Raw genomic sequence first — 19124 nt, 5'->3', positions numbered from 1 at the left:
GACGTCTGAAAGCAGAGCTCGTCTGTAAACTGCCAGTGTGGCATCCTCACTGCTGCTCTCTCTTCCGTTCTGGTGCACGAGTAGATGTTCACAAGGTCTCCTTATTGATTTATTGCTAATAATCTTCTGATTTAATTTCAGGCAAGTGAACAGATTTACTACGAAAACGTTCACGGTGAGAGACTTTCTCAATCCATTGAATGTTTTTTTTCTCTTTCTTTTTGACTGATAACTTTAACAGATTTGAAATGTAGCTTTGCTGTGGGAAGGCTGGGGGTGGCTTCTATTCTTGCAGGAATGTGGTGCTAGTCAGGGTAGTATTCCTGAGAGGGAAAAAGAACAAGTGGAGCTTTAAGGAGCTGGAATTGAAGTGTTTCAGGCCAAAAGTGAGAAGCCAGGCTGGCTGCAGGTGCTCACCCTCACCAAAACTGTCTGGTACCTTACTTTTGCTGGAGGGTAACCATTTCTTCTTCCTTCTGAAGCACAAGTACATGGAGAAGCTGTTAGGTAAAAGATTTTTTAACCAGCAATTATTAAAACCAGCAGTAAGTGCAGACAACTGGAAAAATGTTTGTCCTTTCCTTCCCTGTCATTGATGTGAAAACTTTCTGGTTAGGAAGGGAAGGCTGCAAAGTTTAATGATGTTCCTGAAATGTTACTAAGGAATCTTGAAGATTTTAGGCCCTTTTCCCACCATCTCTGTCTAAATCCCCATTGAGCTTTTTATCACAAGCTGGAAAAACCCCTCTGGATTTCTTGAATTGACAGCATTCATAAAATCAGGAGCTAACCAGGAACAAATTGCATTGGGTTTTTGATGGCTGCAGTCTCATTTATTGGTCTGAAACACCACCAAGTTATGCCCTTTAAGTGTGCTACTGGCAGGGTGTGTTCGGAGGTGGTTTAACAAACACAACCCAAGCCAAGGGACTGAAGAGGTTTGTGTGTGCAGGTTACAGAACTGCCAGTGTCATCATTGCATTGACAGATGGAGAACTCCACGAAGATCTATTTTTCTACTCGGAGAGGGAGGTAAGTGACTTACACATTTGTAGTCAGGGAGACAGTGCAGTGTCTGGGCTTGCTGCTGTGAATGCAAAAGAAAACTCCACTTTGGTGCTCTGCAGACATGAATCTGAAGGATAACCATTGACAGCAGCAGCCTCTGACTCATCACAGCTGAACCAGTTTGCGGGAGAGGGGTTAAAACTTCCAGTTAAAAATAAACACCAGAAGAAGGAATTGTTCACAGCTGAAAAGTTTCAGTATTTACTGGATTGCTCTGGGAAATGCTGAATATTCTCACTTTCACTTTTTTTCTCCCACAAAAAGTAATGACTGCAGAAAGAGGATGGCTTCTGTCACATCAGAAGATCTTTCAGATCATTCAATCTGACGTTTCCACAAACACCTCCAAGATTTGAGCACATATTCTCAACATCCCCATTAAATTAGTGAGCTATGCAGAATGCCAGCTAAGCAGTGGCGTGAGCACTGCCAGCTTTGCTGCAGAACGCTCCTGTTGCTGTCCTCTGGACAGTCCTCCCTGAAGAGATGAGCAATTGGCACTTGTCAGTCAAACAAACCAGGGTGATCTAAACTTGGAAGTTGGTATTTCTGCATGAATTTGCTATGGACAGAATTTTTCCTCTCAGTCTGTCCAAAGTGCAGCATTAAATCCAATAACAACAAAAAGAATGGGTTTGTAGAGTAAAACCAATATTGCTCCAGCAAACCTCCTGAATCTCCAGTTCCCCTCCTTACGGTTCGTCTCTTTTTATTTCCCCTCTGAAATAAAAAATCCACAAGAAAAACAAGTTTGTTTTTAGAGGTGAATGAACAAGTTGAAAGGTCAGAAGTGTTATATTTGTTTTGGTTTGGGGAGGAGCAGTTATGGGCTGGTAGAAGGGGATCCTGAACTCGGCACTCACACTCTGAGTTACTGCAGTTGTTCGAGTTGAAGCTTCCCAGGGTAAAACTGGAATGGTGCTTTTCTGCTAAAAAAGCACTTTGCTGGTGAACAACCTGCATTGCTACAGTCTTCCCATACAATCTGACTTGCCACCATCTCTTCTGGGAAGGAGATTTCAGTCAGGTTGGGTGTTCTTGTTCCACTGAAATACAATTAAATGGCTGAATTCACACTTAGGCATTTGGAGCAGTTGCCTTTGGAATGGTAAATGCAACTTCAATGAAACAGCCTGGGAAAATCAAACCTGGGGATGCTCTCCCTTCATTTCAGGATGCTGTGTAAGCACTGGGAGTGATGCAGTTTTAGGGCAGGTGGAATGGGGTCTGTCTCTCACCTCTGGATATCACGAGGCCAGGCACACCTGTCTGAAACAGAAAACACAAAAGTGTTTCAGGTTACTGTTATACTGTGTGCCCTAAATGATGAAAAGAAAATTGATTTACCCCATCTGACATCTTTTTTGGGAAGCTGGAGGAGCTAGAAATGTGAAGTAATTAGGTTAAAAAAATCCACCAAATACCTTGGGAGTTGCTTTACTAAACAACAGCAACTCTAGCAGCAGATAAAACCTGATTTTACAGAATCAGGGAGGAAAACTTTTCAAGTCCTCTTTTGATAAGCTCCCCCTCTGCTGATTTTACAGAGAAAGAGTAGATTTATGACTGAGAGCTTTCAGGAAGCTGCATCCCATCCCATTGGTAACCTTGTCCTGCCTCCTCTCCCCGTTCCAGGCGAATCGCTCGCGGGACCTGGGAGCCACCGTGTACTGTGTGGGTGTGAAAGACTTCAACGAGACCCAGGTGAGGGAGGCCTTGTGGTCCCTGAGTGCTCGGCAAAGCTGGGACAGGGGCACACACCCCTGAATCCCCTGCTCAAGGCTCTTCAAGGAGTTTTCATCTCCTTCATTCCCTGTCTGAAGTGACCTCCTGACGTGGCTGGGTCTGGGTCTTTGTTGGCTTTAGGTCCCTTTTTGTCTGAACCTCCAGATGTGCAGAGCTGCCCCTCTGCCTGCCCCAGCTACTCTTGCTAATGCTGGAGAACAGCAGGGGAAAAGACAGGAAGGACAGCAAATTGTCTGGCTTGAGCTGGAGGCAGGAAGACATTGTGGGGGTGTTTTTCCCCATAAAACTGAAGTATGGCCATATAACATTTCAGTTTCAGTGCAGCTTTTCTTTCAGGGGAAAACTGTGCCGTAAAAACCAAACAGCTTCATTAGTGATGAGTATTTCACAGTGTTTTGTCTGACTTACAAAATTTATCATATGAATGTTGGTATGTCCATGAAGTATATTTCACATGGTGACATTTCGCTAACATGAGTGAAGCACTTGCACAGCCCCATTGCACTGAAGAGGAGGCTGAAAGACTTTTCCCAGGTTTTCAGCTTTCAGAAAAGGAGTCAAACCACACTTAGTTTAGAAAAATCTCCCTTGAATCAAATGCAGAGACTGGTATAACCCAGAGTAAGTCATAGAAGAAGCAAAGAGAGAATAAAAATGGCACAGAGACCAGACCTAAAGCAGCAGACCTCAGGCAGCTGCTCCTTGAAGGCATTTAGATGGTGAAAAAAATTAATTGGCATTAGATGGCTGTGCCTGAAGCCCCAGAATGGATGAGGAGGAGGAATGAAGTGAGGGAGCTGTAAACATCCAGCTTTTTACAGCAGCTTCTGCAGCTCACAGCCAGCAATGAGCTGCTTTCCTGCCCTTCCTGGAGCAGCAGGGGAAAGCTGCCCCAGGATGGCTCTGGATGCAGGGCAGGGGTTGGAGAGCTGGGAGTTGGAGTGACAGGAGCTGGACTGGGGCAGCCCGTGGGGTCTGGGGAGGAATGTGAGGCTGCTCTGCTGCCTCCAGCCTGCAGAGCTCCAGGAAGCTCCAGAGAGACCTGCTGGGCTGGGGGTACCTCTGCCAGGGGAGATTTCCTGGAACGAGCCTTGGCCTTGCAGCACTCAAACTGAGCCTGCTCTAGCAGATGCATGGAGAGCTCATTACTGCCGAGCTGGGCTTGTGTTTCTGCCTTAACCCTTGGCGTGCTCTTGGCAACTGAACCTGCAGGCAGCTCTTTGCAGGTGCTGTCCTGGCTCCCCTTAACTCACCACAACCTCAGGAAGGCCCCTCATCCTCATCAGGGAGTTTTCTGAATGCTCCTCTGAGACCTTCCAACCTCCACTCACAAAACATCTCCTGTTACCTCCCTGCTTCCTTCTTTTTGGCTCTCTGATGGTTGAACGTGGGACCAGGAGACAAAGCTCTGTCCTGACAGGAAAGGTGAATCAGGCCTGTATCTCCATGTGAGATATAATTTCAAGGAATCGTGGAAGAATTAAGGTTGGAAAAGACCTCCATGATTACAGGGTCCAACCTTTCTTGGGTGCAACCTTTGCCGTAGAGATCATTAGACCAGAGAAAGCCACGTTCTCTGTCTTGTCTCCAAGTCTTTTCTGAACCCTGATACAGAGCTTTATAAAGTCAATCAGGCTGACAAGATAAACTTTTTACTGCTTAATAAACCATAATACAGTGGCAATCCAGAGAGAGGAGTTGAGTATTTGAGGGTTTTATTTGCAAGTGAATTAATGTGGAGAAGTCTTAATTTGCTGCCTGCTGGCTGACTGATCTCGTTCTTTGCATTTCTGTCTTATTTCCTCTCCCCACTGCGTCAGCTGGCCCGGATTGCTGACAGCAGAGATCACGTCTTCCCAGTGAATGATGGGTTTGAAGCCCTGCAGGGGATCATAGACTCTGTGAGTATTTTCATTCGGGTGTTTGCACTTGTGCATGTTGGTGTTACCCTGCACAGCTCAAGGTTTGGTTTTCCTGTGTTCACAAGAACCTGCTGAAAAATCACGGAATCCTTTAGCCCAAAGGAAGCAGCCTTGGTTTGTACTAAAATGATACTTCAAGGCTGAGTTTATCAGTAGGTCCCTAGGTTTCCCTATTCCCAGCTCCTGGAATTTCCTGCAGGGATTGGGTGCAGCGTGGAAGAGCTGGCCCACTTCAGTGGCTGGGCTGATTCGATTGCTTCCTGTGGCTACAAAGGATGGGAAATCCGTCTGGGGCCCCGCGTGTTCTCATTTTGGTGCAGGCTGCTTGGGGGATAAAACCCAGATGAAAGCTACAACGTGGAGCTGGGGAGGGGGGATTCACTGGGGGGCTCAGATTTCTCTGTTTACAGTGGTTACACACTATTTGGACAATGCAATTCCAAGCAAAACCATTCCCTCAGCACAGGCTCAATTTTCCCTGGTGCTCTTGCACGGATGTGGAATACAATCCCTGGCTTATTGGTTTTCCTGGCACTGTCTGAGCGTGGATCTACTGCCTCAGCTCTCTTGGACCATCAGGTGTTGCATGTCATTTCAGAAAGCAACAAAACAACAAAAAAGCAATAGTTTGCTTCCCAGCCTTGCATTCCCTTTGCAGCTGTTTTTAATGAATTCCAGCAGCAGCTCTGACTCCCCTTCCAGTTGCACTGAACAGAGTGGGAAGACTTCAGCCTCCAGGCAGCCAGTCAAGAACTGCTCCAGCTGACTGGTGCAAGGTTTCCCAGCTTGGGAAGGAGGGTCACAGGGAAGTGCAATTGTACAGTGATGATCTGTGACCTGAGCACTTGCACTGGAGTGGAATCATTGCCGTAGCCTGGGGAGAAGGGAAGTGGTTTTGTGAGTGAAAGGAATGACAAGGAGGACATTAATCACTCCAGAGAATAACAAACAATCTGTAGATTCCTGTTCTAGCTGGAAAATCAGGTCCCTCTTTCCTACTTTTCTCATGCTTGCCAAAAGCACCCCTGTGCTGGAGCAGACGAAGCCTCTGTGGTCACAGGGAGTGTTAATGGTGAAAGGGCCCTGGCATCTGGAGACTCCTTTCAGTTCCTGTGTAAGGGCTGGCACAGCAAGGATGCTCAGCCACGGGGAGAGGGGACTGATCAGGCTACAACTGCTGGCTGGTGTCACAGGGGAAGGAGAGATCCAGTGATGAGCCTGGGGAGATGAGTGCTTGAATTAATTCTGGAGATGTGAACACCTGGGTTGGTGTGGGTCTGCAGGGGTTTAGTGTGAGCTGCCCTGACTTTCCCCTCCTGCCCTGTCCTGAGTGGGTCTTTCTCAACCCTCTGAGTGTGCAGAGGTGGTGGACTTGGAAGTCCCTCTGGAATAGGGAAGAGGGTGGGAACTGGGAGTGGTGGAGCTCGGGGCTGGCCTCAGCTGGGCCCCTGGATCTGCTGAGCAAAGATATTCGGGGTGGTGGGGCTGGGAATTTTTCTGAGCACCTGCCCTTCCTTTCTGTGGCAGCCAGAGAGCTGGGAGTGAGCAGCTGCAGGGAGATCTGCTCCCAGGGCTCCAGGAGGGATTGTCTCCTCCAAGCACCACCAAGCCCTGGAGATGGTGCTGAATTGAGAGGAGACTCCAATCCCACACTGAGGTCATGCTCAAAAACCTGATTCCTAAACTGGGAGCTGAGGGTGTTCAGTGCGCTGTGGGGTATGGTCCTTTCTCTCCCATGAGTTCCAATGTGACTTTTTTATTAAGCAAACCAATTTCTTTTTCTGCCTCATCGTGCAAAAGCCACTGCTAAAACTCCAGCTTCCCCCTGGTAATGACTGAGTGATTTGAGTTTGCCAGGAGGGAACAATGTGGAGCAGAAGCAGATTTGATTGATTGCTGCAGGCTGGGAAGTTAATGGAAGGGACTGAATTATTTTATTAAATTTTCCTTTGCTATGAAAAATTTCTGCTGATCAACCTGTCAGTTTAAAGCAAATGAAGCAAGTCTTAGAAGAAAACCTGAAATTCAACTTTGTCTCCTGCCCAGTACAGCTTTGGTAGGAGTGCTGGAGGCGAGGAACATGAAGCAACATGAAAGTCAGGATGGGATCCTGTCATCACCTTGCTTTAAGCCTGTAACAGGAGCTGACTGAGGAGCAGTTCTTGGAACAGGAACACTCCCTGATCCTTGCCATGTGTTAAACCATGGCACCAGCCTGGAGCTTATCTCAGAGCTGTAATCGTGGGTCCCTTAGCAAGAGGTCTGAGAGCTGCAGGAAGCATTTGTGTTGGATAAGAAATGAAGTAGCATCAAGTAGCCTGTGGCACTGTCTTCCATCTGTATGAATTGCACAAATGGTCCATCCTTTCAAGTTTAATGTCTGTGTGCTCCTTTTGGATCCTCTTGCAGTGGTGTTCAGCTAGTCTCAGCGTTTTTCAGGTCCTGCCTCAGCTCTTAGGATTGATGCAGCAGCTCAGAACTGATGTGGCAGTTCAAGGTGTCCCTTCACCCCAGGAAGTTTTAGCTTGGCAATACACTAAATACTTCTGTTATACCAGTGTTTCCTGGGGCAAACTGCAGTGCTGGAAATGTGCAGTGTGAGGACTTTGCAGAGCACTCGGTGTGAGCATGAGTGAGGCACTGTGAGGAATGTGGTGATGGCTTTGTGTGCCCATCCTGAGCTGTCTGTTCAAGCTTCACTGGCAGATGAGAAACTGCAGACTGCCTGGTGCAGGGAGAGGGGTGAGACCCCCTGAGTGGGGACAGGGATGAGAGAAAGTTAATTCCAAACACGTCCTGTAAGTGCAGATTCCATAATGGACACGGAACATGTGTATCAGCTGATAAGCCCCAGCCTCAGCTGCACAGTGTTTCTTGTTAATTTTAATGGTATATGATCAACTTTCTACTTCTTTCTTCCCCCAAATGCATGTTTAAGAAGGACTTAAATGCATTTATTTTACTTAGCTCATGTAGATATTATTGGACAGGAAACACTTCCTAAATAAATGGCTGTTTTGTAATTGGCAACAGACTTTGGTGTTCAGTAATTGGACAGAGCTTGCTAACGAGCAGCGGGCACCAGGCTGCAGGTCATTCTCAATAACACTAATTAGGCAGTAACCTTCTATCACACTTCAGCATCCTGCTTGCTAATTAGAATTCCCAAATTTGGTGAAAAGAATGTATAAGGAATATGCAGCTGCTGTGGTGAAGGGATCTGGCTGTGTGCTCATCGTGAGCAGAATATATCAAGCGAAAGCTGCAGAATTTCACTCCCCTTCTTCCCTTTGTCCCCAGAAGGGCCCAGTGACCTGCTGGGCCTCTCCTGGCTCGTGGCCCTGAGTGCCTCCCCTGGCAGAAAGGTAAAAGAGTCAGGAGGTTGCACCACCACCCTTCCACGGGATTTGCTTCCCGGGGAAGCCAGACCTCAGGGATGAGCTGCACCTCCAGCCCACCAAGGCTGTGCATTCAGAAAAGGACAGATCTGATGAAATCCACAATGAAGACATTGAATGCTTTTTGAATGTGTTTTTTAATGAGGAAGAGACATAAAGGAATTTTTTTGTAATAGTTCTTCTGCCTTTTGCAATAATTCTGCCTGATGTTCACTTTAAGTTAGGGTGTGTGCTTGGAGCATTGGAAACTTAATCTAAATCAAAATAAATATTGCAATTGGCACTGTAAAAGTGTTTAAGGCCAGTTTTTTATAGTCATGTAAAGGGATTAGACTGGACTGGGAGATCTGCATCATCTAACTGAGACACCTGCTATTTCTCCGTCTGAGCTGCCTTACAGCAGAATGTTTGCAAATATCTGAGTAGAAATTGTGAATCCCAAATTTAACCATGTGAGGTTTTACTTCGTTAAAAAAAGAAAAGTATTGATTGTATTTTACATTCTTTGTGGCTTTCCTTATTCTGCCTTTTAAATTCTTCTAGTCCTTCTCAGTTCTGTTCTCAACTGTTGACTTTCTCTTTTTTTCCACTTGACAGTTCCTGTAAAACCTTGTTCCTGCAAATCTTCTCTCTCCTCACCTGTCAGCCTCCCACCAGCTCAGACCGTCCGGCTTCCTTCAGCCCCTTGGTACTTTCAGCCCTGCCTCCTGAGTAACTCAAACTTCTGTTTAAATGTTTTAAAAAGCAAAGCCTGGCTCTCTGAGCAGCTTTGGCAATCAGGTATTTGAGGCAGGGAGCTGTGACTGTGGAGAAAAAAAAAATTATCTTTTTCTTACAGAATTTATTGTATTGGTTGCTCTTCCTTCCTTACAGATGTTTCAATTTAAAGTTGGGAAAATAGTTTTCATGTTGGATTTGAGTCATCAAATGATGCTTGGCTGACATTTACTTGCCTCTCGGAGCTGACCTGAATTTTGATCGGTGTTGCCTCGTGCAGGGGCTCTCGGAGCTGCTGTCCCGGGGTCACGGGCACTGGCACAGCTCTGGCTGCGCACTGAGGAGCTGGAGCTGCTGCATGCAGGGAACAGCCTGAGGAGCTTCAGGGACAGAGCCCAGCCCTGCGAGCGCTCGGCAGAGCCTCAGGCCGAAGGGTTTGTGTGAATCCCTGCACACAAAGGGCTTAAAGCCGGGGACAGCCCTCCCAGGGACGCGCTGCCTCCTTTAAGCCCGGGTTAAATGGAGAATTGTCTGGTCTGAAGTCACAGAGCAGCTCTGGGGATGCCCTCGGGGGAGCTCGCGTAAATCAGGTTAAAAACAGAAGTTGTAGCCCCTCGGGAGAGAGCTGAGAAGTGGCTCTGTAGGCATTTCTGGGCTGGTTTAGTGCAAAGCTAAACAGTTTAGCTGAAACTCGTGATGTTTTATTTGGAGTTTTGGGTCCAGAATAACTCTGGAGAGGGAGGTGTGGCTGCAAAGAGAGGGCAGCGCCGCTGCCTCCCCTGCGCTGCAGGGCTGCGGGCCAGGGGTGCAGAGCCCCTCTGTGCCCTGGGACACGGCAGAGCCTGGCATCCCTCCCCTTCCAACCCAGCCGCAGCTCAGGGAGGGCAGGGACGCCCGGCTGGGTGGTTGGGAGTGGAAAGCTGAGAGCCGTAACTGTGCCACGAATGCAGAGTGCTCTGATGGGTTAAATGCTCCCAACAGCGCGCTCCCTCATCTCTCACGTCTCTGTTTTCTGTGGAAACAAGGCTGAGGCACTTCATGACATTTTATCTCTTTTAGATTTTGAAGAAGTCCTGTATAGAAATCCTGGCAGCAGAGCCTTCCAGTATCTGTGCAGGGGGTAAGTATGAACGAGGCCACGGTTCTTCATGTTGCCTAAAATACAATTTTCAGTTCATCTCTAATTGCTGGAGAGTGCAAAATTCGCTAATTACCTGGGGCTATATACTTCAACTTTTTTGGGGGGGGTGAATTTCTTTTTCACCTTAGGGTAGTGTGCACATGTCCCACTTCTGCCAAGTGATCAAATGGGATTTTCTTACAGAAAAGGCCTGAATTCTGAAGTTTTTCTTAAATATTCTTCTGCCAAACCAGTCTGTCTTACTCGGGCTGGGGCAGACACGAAGTAGATGCACTGCACTTAAAAGTAGATTTACATACTTATTCAAGTGATAAACAATGATGCTTATAGAATGTCATGGGCCAGAAGATGACTTATAATCATCATTTATAACCATCTCTAACACTTCCTAAATGCTTTGATCTTATCACTGCCATTCATTGTGCCTTAATGGGAAGACAGGGATAGGAACAGCTGTGCCCAGCAGAGCAGCTGAGAGGAAATGCAGAGGGGTTTATCAAAACTGTTTGCATCAGAATTTGGCCAAGACTTCACAAGAGAAGCGATCCTTGGAAAATGCCAGCAGTTATTTGGATCCTCAGTTCAGGGCCTCGTCTCCAAGCTCGGGCAAATAGTCCCTTGCTCTTGGACTGCAGTAATTTAATCACTTAGAGCTTTGAGACCAGTGAGAAAGTGCCATTGGCTGCACGAATTATGTGCATTGGTGTCCTTAAAATCAATGTTTGCAGGTCCGGCTGTGACACCTCATGTTTTCATGTTTCTCTGCACATCCTTGAGCAATGGTGGCAGTTTTTTCTTTTCTTTTTGTTTGCAAGGAGCAAACCTGGGGGCTCCTGAGGCCACTCTTGCACTGCTGACGTGTCCAGGACACTGCAGGGATGAATTTCAGCCGTGACATAGTTCTGAAATGGCAGGTTTTGGATGATTTGGCTGTGCAGGGGGCACTGGGCTGTTCAGTCCAGCCCCAAGCAGAGCCAGGCTCCCCGTGGTATCACTGATACTCTGTTCTTTGTTCTTGAGCTCGCATCCTCCAGAGCTTGAGAATTCTGTGATTTCTCTTGAATATTTACCAGAACAGAGCTCTTGTGCACTTCCCAAGTGCTCTCCCACAGCACTCAGTGGGCCTGGAGCAGCTTCCCTGGATGTGCTGGGATGATTTGCAACTTGGCTGTAAACGAGTGGGACCTGGAAGGGAGCCCAGATTCCAGAGCAAATCTGCTTTTCTTGACAAGTACAGTGTGCGGGTCCTCAAGGGAGATGAGAGAAGATGGGGACTGTAAAATGCAAAGTGGAAAGATCTGAACCTGCAAAAACAAGGTTCCCTGCTGCTCCTGGGGATTTAAAATCCGGGGTGGTGTCACTGAGATTGCTCCTGTGTTGTCTTGGACAATTTCATGTTCAAATCACATTCCCCAGCCAAACTCCAGTGGGGATGAGCTGAGTGCCTCTCCCAGAGAGTTACTGGAGTTGTGGGGGCTGCTTCCTTTGCAGTTACCTGGGAAAGGAACACCTAAACTTCTCCCAATTATCTGTCACTAGAAGATTTTTTTGCCTTTCCATGGAAAGATACTTCTGCCTTTCTTCACCCAAAACTTTCTGCCATTTAAAATGGACACTTGGAGAGCGGAAAACTCAGTGTCCTTGAAGCTTCATGTTTCCACTGCAGGCCAGTCAAAGTGTGTCTGTGGTGAATCGTTTCCTGCTTCTAAAAACTCAAGTTGAAATTGGGTAGGGAGAGTGTGGAAGTTGCATTTTTAACAATTTTTAACCTAAATTGTTAAACTGCCAATTTTAGCAGTTGAAAACCTGTGAGATGTGCCTTGGCTAAGTGGCCATTCCCTGCCTGGCTCTGCATCAATAATAACCCAGTGCCTGTTTTTGCAGAGTCCTTCCAGGTTGTGGTGAGGGGAAATGGCTTTCGCCACGCCCGCAACGTTGACCGGGTTCTCTGCAGCTTCAGGATCAACGACACGGTCACCCTCAGTAAGCTCCTTGGACTTGCTTTGTTTTCTTTTCTGACTCTGCACTGGCAGGTATTTGGATCTTCAGATACGTTGGTTGTGAAAGCAATAATTAAGGGATGAGGAGCTTTTAATTTGCAGCATGCAGAAGGGATTATTTTTTAAGAGGCAAATAGCTGGTGGCACTGTGTGCTGTGACTGACGGCCAGCGTGTGAGCAGAGGAGCTTAGGGGGATGGAAATGCAGAAGGCAAGAACCTTGCTGCAAAGAGCATCCCTCAGTGTCCTGCTGGGCTGTGAGCAGGGGGATCAGGGGTGTTTCTCCCCTCAGCTGTGTTTTGGGGTGCTCAGTGGGGCTGCTCGTGCAGCTCTACACTCCCTGCTGCTGGAGGCTGTGCTGCAGCAGCGGCTCAGGCACTGCTGTGCTGCTGGGGGAGCTTGGAAAGTTCCCTCTGCAGTTCCCCCGGCAGAAGAACTGAGGTAAGAGAAGCAAATGGTCCCCTGAGAGTCTGGTCTGTTTGTGACGTGCACTGGGAGCCACTGAGCTGGCAGGGCTGAGGACCCCACTGCTTTCCTCTGACCCTTATGGGAAACCACGTAACTCACAGCTGACACCAGCAGTGACAGCAGAATTCATCCATCCTAACATGGGATTTGTTCAGAAAATGCCTGGTTGTTTTGGAGGCAGTCCTGACCCTGTTCAGTATAAAGTAAATGCATTAATTAGCTCTAAAAAGTGGAAATCTAAAGGCTCAGTGTGTTCTGAACATCTGTGTGACTTGTTCTTTGGAGCAGGGGGGTTTGCTGGGGCTGCTTGCCCCGTGTGGGATGTCACTGAGCCCTGGGGCAGGTGTGGGACAGTTGTGCTCTTGCAGTGCCTCCTCCAACAGGCAGGTTCTGGACTTGCCAACTCCTGAGTCACCGAGCAGAAAGTTTGGCTGGCTCTGGTTCGCATTTGCTTAATTCAGATGTGGTCAGTGCTGAGGATGTGAGGAGCAGAAGCTGGAGGGCTGTGGAGCAGGGCACTCATTCCTGGAAGGCTTTCACGGAGCTGGGAATGCCACCCACCAGCTTCCCACTGCTCAGGGTCCTGTCTGTGGAGACACCAGCACAGGGAACCTGGGTGAGGCTGCCCTCATCCCAAACACTGTGACCTGCTGCTGAGGGGGGAGGAGGAGGAGGAATCCTTCCTCCCTCTGTGCTGGTCCAGCCCAGTCATCTTTTATGGTGTCTGTCATCACAGTCTCATCGTAGCTTTCAGGAAAGATCAGCTTATCTTAATGCAGCCCCTGGGCTTTCTGAATTTGAAGCTGCCTTCCTGTGTCCACAGAATGGCTGTGGAAAATGAGGATAAAGGGCAAATACATTTCCTGCCCTCTGACCTGGTGTGTTCATGGTGTCCTGAATGGATGCAGAGGTGAAGAGTGAGCTCACTCCCCTGGCACTGCACCAAGCCCTCTCCGGCTGTTCTGCACAGCCTGGGGTTGTTTGAAGCTGTGACGTGGCAGGAAAAGGACACAAACCCAAATTCTGGGTTCAGCTCCTCCCTGACTGAGGGAGCTCAGCAGTTCCCAAAGCCAGGTCTCTCCAGGTGGGAACTGGCACAGCTCTGTTGGGTTTGAGTTGCTCTGTGGGAGATCCCAGAGCTGCAGCCCCTGCCTGCTGCTCCCAACTCAAACAGCCCTGAGAGAACTGAACCAGGATTTTATGGAAACCTCATGGAGGTTGGATAGCTCAGCTGCCTTTGTTTGCTTGAAACCTCTCTGCCTCTGATTGTATCAGGGAGGGAGGTATTTTTAAAAGATAACACTAAGCCAACAGTTCCTGAAACCCTAAATTATCCCAGATGAGATGTAGCTGGGACGTGCTGAGGTTAAAGGCATGAGCTAATGGGGTTTTATTGGGATTATTGGCAGGGAAAAGTGGCAGGTGAAGAGAGCATCGACTCATAATGTTCATAGTTATGGGATAAAAAAAAAAAAAGGAACATCTGTAGAAACCATGAGGAATATTTGGCTGAGCAGAGCTGTAATGAGATGCATGTTCAGCAGCAGGGTGTTCCTGCCAGCAGCAGGACCTGGGAGAACTGGGTTCAGCCTGCACAGAGTTAAAAGTAATTATCCAGTGCAGTGACTTATGGCTGCTCTGTGGTGCTAAAATGTCTGTGTCTGCCCAGATTGTGCAGGAGCCAGCAAAGATAGCTCTGGGCAGAGAGGCTGAGCTCTGTCCTAAGCAATTCACAGCTGAATGGAGATGAAAGGTTGGTGAAGGAGCAGGCACCACAGCAGAGCTGGGGCTGGATCTGCTGCACTCAGTGAATGCTCTGGATGCTTGGCCAAACCCCCTCCTTTGCACAAACTGGCCTGGATTTTTTATTCAAAGACACTGGGAGCAGGACAGTGCCAGGTATCAGCAGAGAGTGGGATGATGGGGACTGGATCCCCAGACTGCCCAACAAATATCTCCTAAAAATTGTCTTCTGTTTTTAAAGCCTAGCAGGTTGCTCCATTTCCCCATCTCTCATTTCTCCCGGCAGCACAGCACTTTCCTTGTGATATCCTCTTCACTTTCTTGCAGCTTTGTCACTCGTAGCACAGGAATGTTTTGCTTTGCAGTTCCACTCTCTAACCCCTGATTTCCCTGCCTGATCGTGTCACTGCAACCCACCTCCGAATCTTTTTATTTTCTAACAGCAGCTTTTCTCCTCCCACTCTGCTATTAGAGAATGTCCCTCTCTGTACCAACTCCCTCAGGTGTCCTGGGGGGTGTGACCTTTGTGAGGGACACAATCCGTGCCTCCAATCTTTCCGAGGTGAGAACATGCACCAAGGGGAGCTTGGCCTCTGCTTTTGAAGGGTGGCTGAAGTCACTGCTTGTCAAAGAACACGAAGGAAGAAATGGTTGTGCTTCCCTCAAATGCTGCCCCGGCCTCCAACAAATTGCAGTGTCAGAACTTTTAACCCAGACTCCTGTGCCTTTGCCTCCAGCAGCATTCCCTGCAGTGGGGATTTGTGCTGAGGGAGGAGCAGCCCCCATGTGCAGGGTGGGAGCTCTGCCGGGCTCCCCCAGTGCTCTGTGTGGCACCAGTGAAGAGCTGATGGGGACAGCCCTGGGGCTGGGGCCGTGCTGGCCCAGGGCTCCTGCCCGAGGGACCCTGTGATGGTGCAGCACGTGAGCAGATCAACACTGGGGTGCTCTGCCAGCTTCCCTTGTAGCCCCCTTGAACAGTTTGCTCAGCACATGAACCCCTCAGAGCAAATCCCTGCCCTCCATCCAGAGGCTGCTGGGAATGTGATATCACTGCTCCGTGCTTATCTGTTCCCTATCCCCTCACCCTGCTCTGGAAGGCTTTGGCGCTCAGGGCTCGTGAGTCCCTGCACAAAGCAGAGCAATTACAGCTGATCTCAATGTGGTTTTCATTACAGCATTAACAAAACATTTTTTATTTATGGGTCTTTCTTGTAGGCAGTTTCTGTAGCTCAGAGAGAGTTCCAGTGTCTTCCTGCATTCCCGTCTCCCACAAAGTGGGTTTGAAACACAAACTTTGCTTGCAGAGTTGTCACAAGAGTGGCATGAGAGGGGGAGTCAGACAGGGGGAACAGAGACCCAGCTTTGGTAGGTGGGGCAGAGAATTAGGGAGGTGTTTTGGCTCATCTGAGGCGACAAAGGGACAATGGAAGTGCTCAGGATGACTGGAAGCTGCCATCTCAGGTGGGATGAGGTGCAGAGCCCTCTTAGAGCAGCAGCCTCCACACCAGCCAGGCTGGACTGGAGTCTCCCCTCCTGCAGGAACAGCAGACCAGGGCAAAGCATCTCTGAGATGTACTTCAGCTGAATGCAAATCATAAGTACAGGGAGAGCAGAAGGAAACTGTTAGTGTGTGATATATGGGAAGTTTGGCAAACAGCTTTTGCAGCCTTTTCTGGACCAAAGTACTGCTGACCCTGTGAGTCCTGCAATCAGCACTGCAGTGTTGCAGTGGCAGTTTGGAATGTTGGGCTCTCCTAAACCCTCCTGTAATGGATCCTTGCAGTCCGATTTCAGTGCACCAGTGGGATGAGCAATGGGATGAACCATTAACCAGAGGGAAGGCTGTTAATTCTGGCATGGTTACATGGCTACAAGAAAGTGCTGCTATCTGTCACCTTCCTTGGGTTCTTGTAATCTCTCTTTTTTTTTTTAAGTTTGCTCTTTTGTGTTAAAGCATCCTGCATATATTGAAGCTTTTATTATTATGGTTGGGAAATATTCCAAGTCCTGACTTGCCAGAAGGTTACACCCTGCTAATGGCATAAGAAATTATTCACTGTTGCTGGGAATAATAGATTTTCCAGGCTCCATTTAGCTGTTCAGGTGTAGGAACTCTGGGTATAGAATGGCAGGAGTCTGAGCAGTATCAGGTACCTGGTTGAAATGGCATCCAGATGTGTTTTTGTGGGAGGTTTGACCCTCATCCCTTCCTGCTCTGAACGGCTCAGGCCTCAGGACTGGCCAGTTTGGGTTGTCTGGGGGGTTTATACAGCATGACCTTATTTTGCTTGAAGGAGGGATGCACAAGTAGGAGGAAGTTGTGCCCGTTACTGTGGTGGAATGCCAACTCAGAAGTGAGGCATTGAGCTGTTTCCTGGAGGTGTCCAAGCCCTGCCCATGGTCGGTGCCTGGGAGGGGATCAAGGGCATCCCTTCTGTAAAACTGTCCAAGGAGGCAAAGTGATTCCCGCCCCATTCCCTGGCCAGCCCCGAGCAGGGACTGAAATGACGTCCAGGGCAGCAAACTCAGCAGTAAGCCGAGCGCTCCACCCTCCCTCCCCAGCCCTTCCACCACCGCTGTCAGCGGTCCAAACCACAGATCCCAGGCTCTGGCAGCTCTGGAGCTGGGGAGCGTTCAGCGCACCTCCCGCAGCACTGGGACACAGCAGCTCTGTCCTGCAGCAGCTCCAATGCATCCCCAGCTCCATCCCCAGCTCCGGTGCGAGAGCAGCTGAGAAGTGTTGTTCTGTTTGCTTTCCCTGGGTCAGTTTTCCAGGAAGGAGTCAGATGGGCCAGAGTTATGCAAACCAAATGGATCCTCTTTTGTTTAGAGCAGAGGGAAACAGTCACTCATTTTTGCGGTGAAACACAAACATTCTCCAAACAAACTAATCTCTGCCTGCAGCCAGCCTGGCCAGCCAGGAGCTCCCCCGGGGCACTCCGGGCTGATAAACTTTCTAGAGAGGCATGGACTGATGGGAGTTGGGAGTGGGAAGGGACAGAAAGAGAAACAAAAACCTAATGAGAACTAAGGGAAAGGCCCTGCAAGATGAAGCAGCTTTTGTTTCAGTGAATGCTGGCACGGAGAAGCCTTTGGCCTTGGCCGCCAGAGCTAGCAAAGGAGAAAACAAGACACTGATCTTCATTTTCTTGGCATGTGTACGCTGAGACAATGTCATAAATTCATGGGAGTTAATGATACAGTCATAAATCAGGGTGAGAACAGCACTGTGGGACCAGATGTGCCACCACTGCACATCTGCCTTGTGCAGAGTGGGAAATGCTCCTTGGTTTGGTAGCTCCATTGCAAAACTGAGGGCCTGGATGTGCTGCAAGGAGAACTTCAGGGAAGGTTACAACTTTTCATTGCCATTTCTTTTTTTCTTTTTTTTTTTCCCCCTTTTTTTAATGGAGTGTAAAAAATAAACAGTTCCTAGCCTGCATGAGGAAATATCCTTTTATATTGCTTCCAAAGCAAAGAAATACACTGGTATGAGACAGGGGCTCTAATGTGTGACAGGAATTACCAGAGCAATACTACTGCTTTCTAAAACTTTGTACCCAGCAGAAACCTCTTCTAGGAATGTCTGGGAAGGGATGCTTGGCTTTGTGAGTCCTGCTCCTGCATGATGGGATAGATTCTTGTAGTCAGTACCTCTTTATGACTCATAAATGCAGCAAAATGAGCTGTGAGACCCTGCTCACAAGAGCTGAGAACAGAGCAGGATCAGGAGTGCTCTGCTGCTGGTGCCCTGAGCATCATTTCCCACCACCCATGTGAGCAAACTCATCTCAGTGGCCCAGGGGAGATGTTTCTGCCTTGAAATGCAAAATTTTCCATAGTGTACCGTTTCTTTACTTGGGTATCTCCACTTTTATATAACCTGTTGCAGCTCCAGCTGGGCTCCTGCACAGAGTGATCCTGTACTCTGTCCTCCCAAAAAGCTCCACACCTTCAGCTGTGCTGTGGCTCAGACATGTGAGGCAGCTCTTTATCCCCCATCTTGTTTATGTATCAAGAGTGAGGAAAACCAATTATTTAAACTTGCTCTCTAAGGCCTGTAGTACTGATTTGGCAGTAATCCCACTCTTTCTCTTTTCCAGATGAGAAGCCTTTTGTGGTGGAGGACACCTACCTGCTGTGCCCAGCACCTGTGCTGAGAGAAGTTGGCATGTACGTTTTTCCTACCCCAATATTCACTCTGCCTGTGGGGAGATGGGTCTGGGTCACCTCCCTGTGCTCTGCTGCTCCTGTTGGGGTCCCAGGCTGACATTCCCTCATGATCACTGGCAGTTGTGCACTGGAGCACAGGGGCCAGGGCACCACCAGTGGGAATTATCTGCACAAGAGGCTTTTCTGAGCACCAGCAGCCCAGGGCCCGGGATGGTATCAGACTGAGGGCTGTGGATGAGCTGCCCTGACTTGTTTCTTGGATTTTTTCAGGGAAGCAGCTCTTCAAGTCAGTATGAACGATGGTCTGAGCTTCATCTCCAGCTCTGTCATCATCTCCAGCACGCACTGTGTAAGTTTTGACTCCTAAAATGCTTCTGTGGGGTGGTGGGACTCAGCAGCAGGTGTGTGTTATGTCGGTAGTAGGGCTGCCAGGTTGGGTAAGCCTGGTGTGAAGGATGTGTTCCCCCCTCTAAGGTGAGTTTGAAGGTGTGACAATGTGACATTTAGTGTGTCTTGTGTGCCACGATGTGGCCAAGCTCTTCAGCCTTCAGTAAACGCCTCAGGCTGTGTCTGTGGTGGGACAGGGACCAGATCTGCGCTGGCAGTGCCCTGGAGGTGTCTGTGCCTGCCTGGCACAGGGAACAAGGAGCAGCTCTGCTGCCTTCCTTACCTGGCCTGATCCCTCTGCATGGAAACCAGCAGGGAGCCAAAAATGTGCTGGGTTCTCCCCTGGAGTGGGTGGTTTGTGG

At 48.7% G+C, this 19124-nt stretch overlaps 1 protein-coding gene across 1 annotated transcript in view; it reads left to right on the top strand.

Annotated features, from left to right (window-relative positions):
- ANTXR1 (ANTXR cell adhesion molecule 1) overlaps positions 1-19124 on the top strand; it is a 79028-nt gene that overhangs the window by 11946 nt on the left and 47958 nt on the right. The window contains exons 5-12 of the mRNA XM_048290179.1: positions 142-175; positions 953-1032; positions 2704-2772; positions 4635-4715; positions 9911-9971; positions 11877-11975; positions 18306-18375; positions 18646-18724. Coding sequence (XP_048146136.1) covers positions 142-175; positions 953-1032; positions 2704-2772; positions 4635-4715; positions 9911-9971; positions 11877-11975; positions 18306-18375; positions 18646-18724 — 573 coding nt within the window. The remainder of the gene's footprint in view (positions 1-141; positions 176-952; positions 1033-2703; positions 2773-4634; positions 4716-9910; positions 9972-11876; positions 11976-18305; positions 18376-18645; positions 18725-19124) is intronic.

This window comes from Corvus hawaiiensis, chromosome 36, assembly GCF_020740725.1.
Source record: "Corvus hawaiiensis isolate bCorHaw1 chromosome 36, bCorHaw1.pri.cur, whole genome shotgun sequence".
Lineage (NCBI taxonomy): Eukaryota > Metazoa > Chordata > Aves > Passeriformes > Corvidae > Corvus > Corvus hawaiiensis.
The sequence above is the reverse complement of the archived record's forward strand: the minus strand, read 5'-3'. Positions and strand labels throughout refer to the sequence as shown.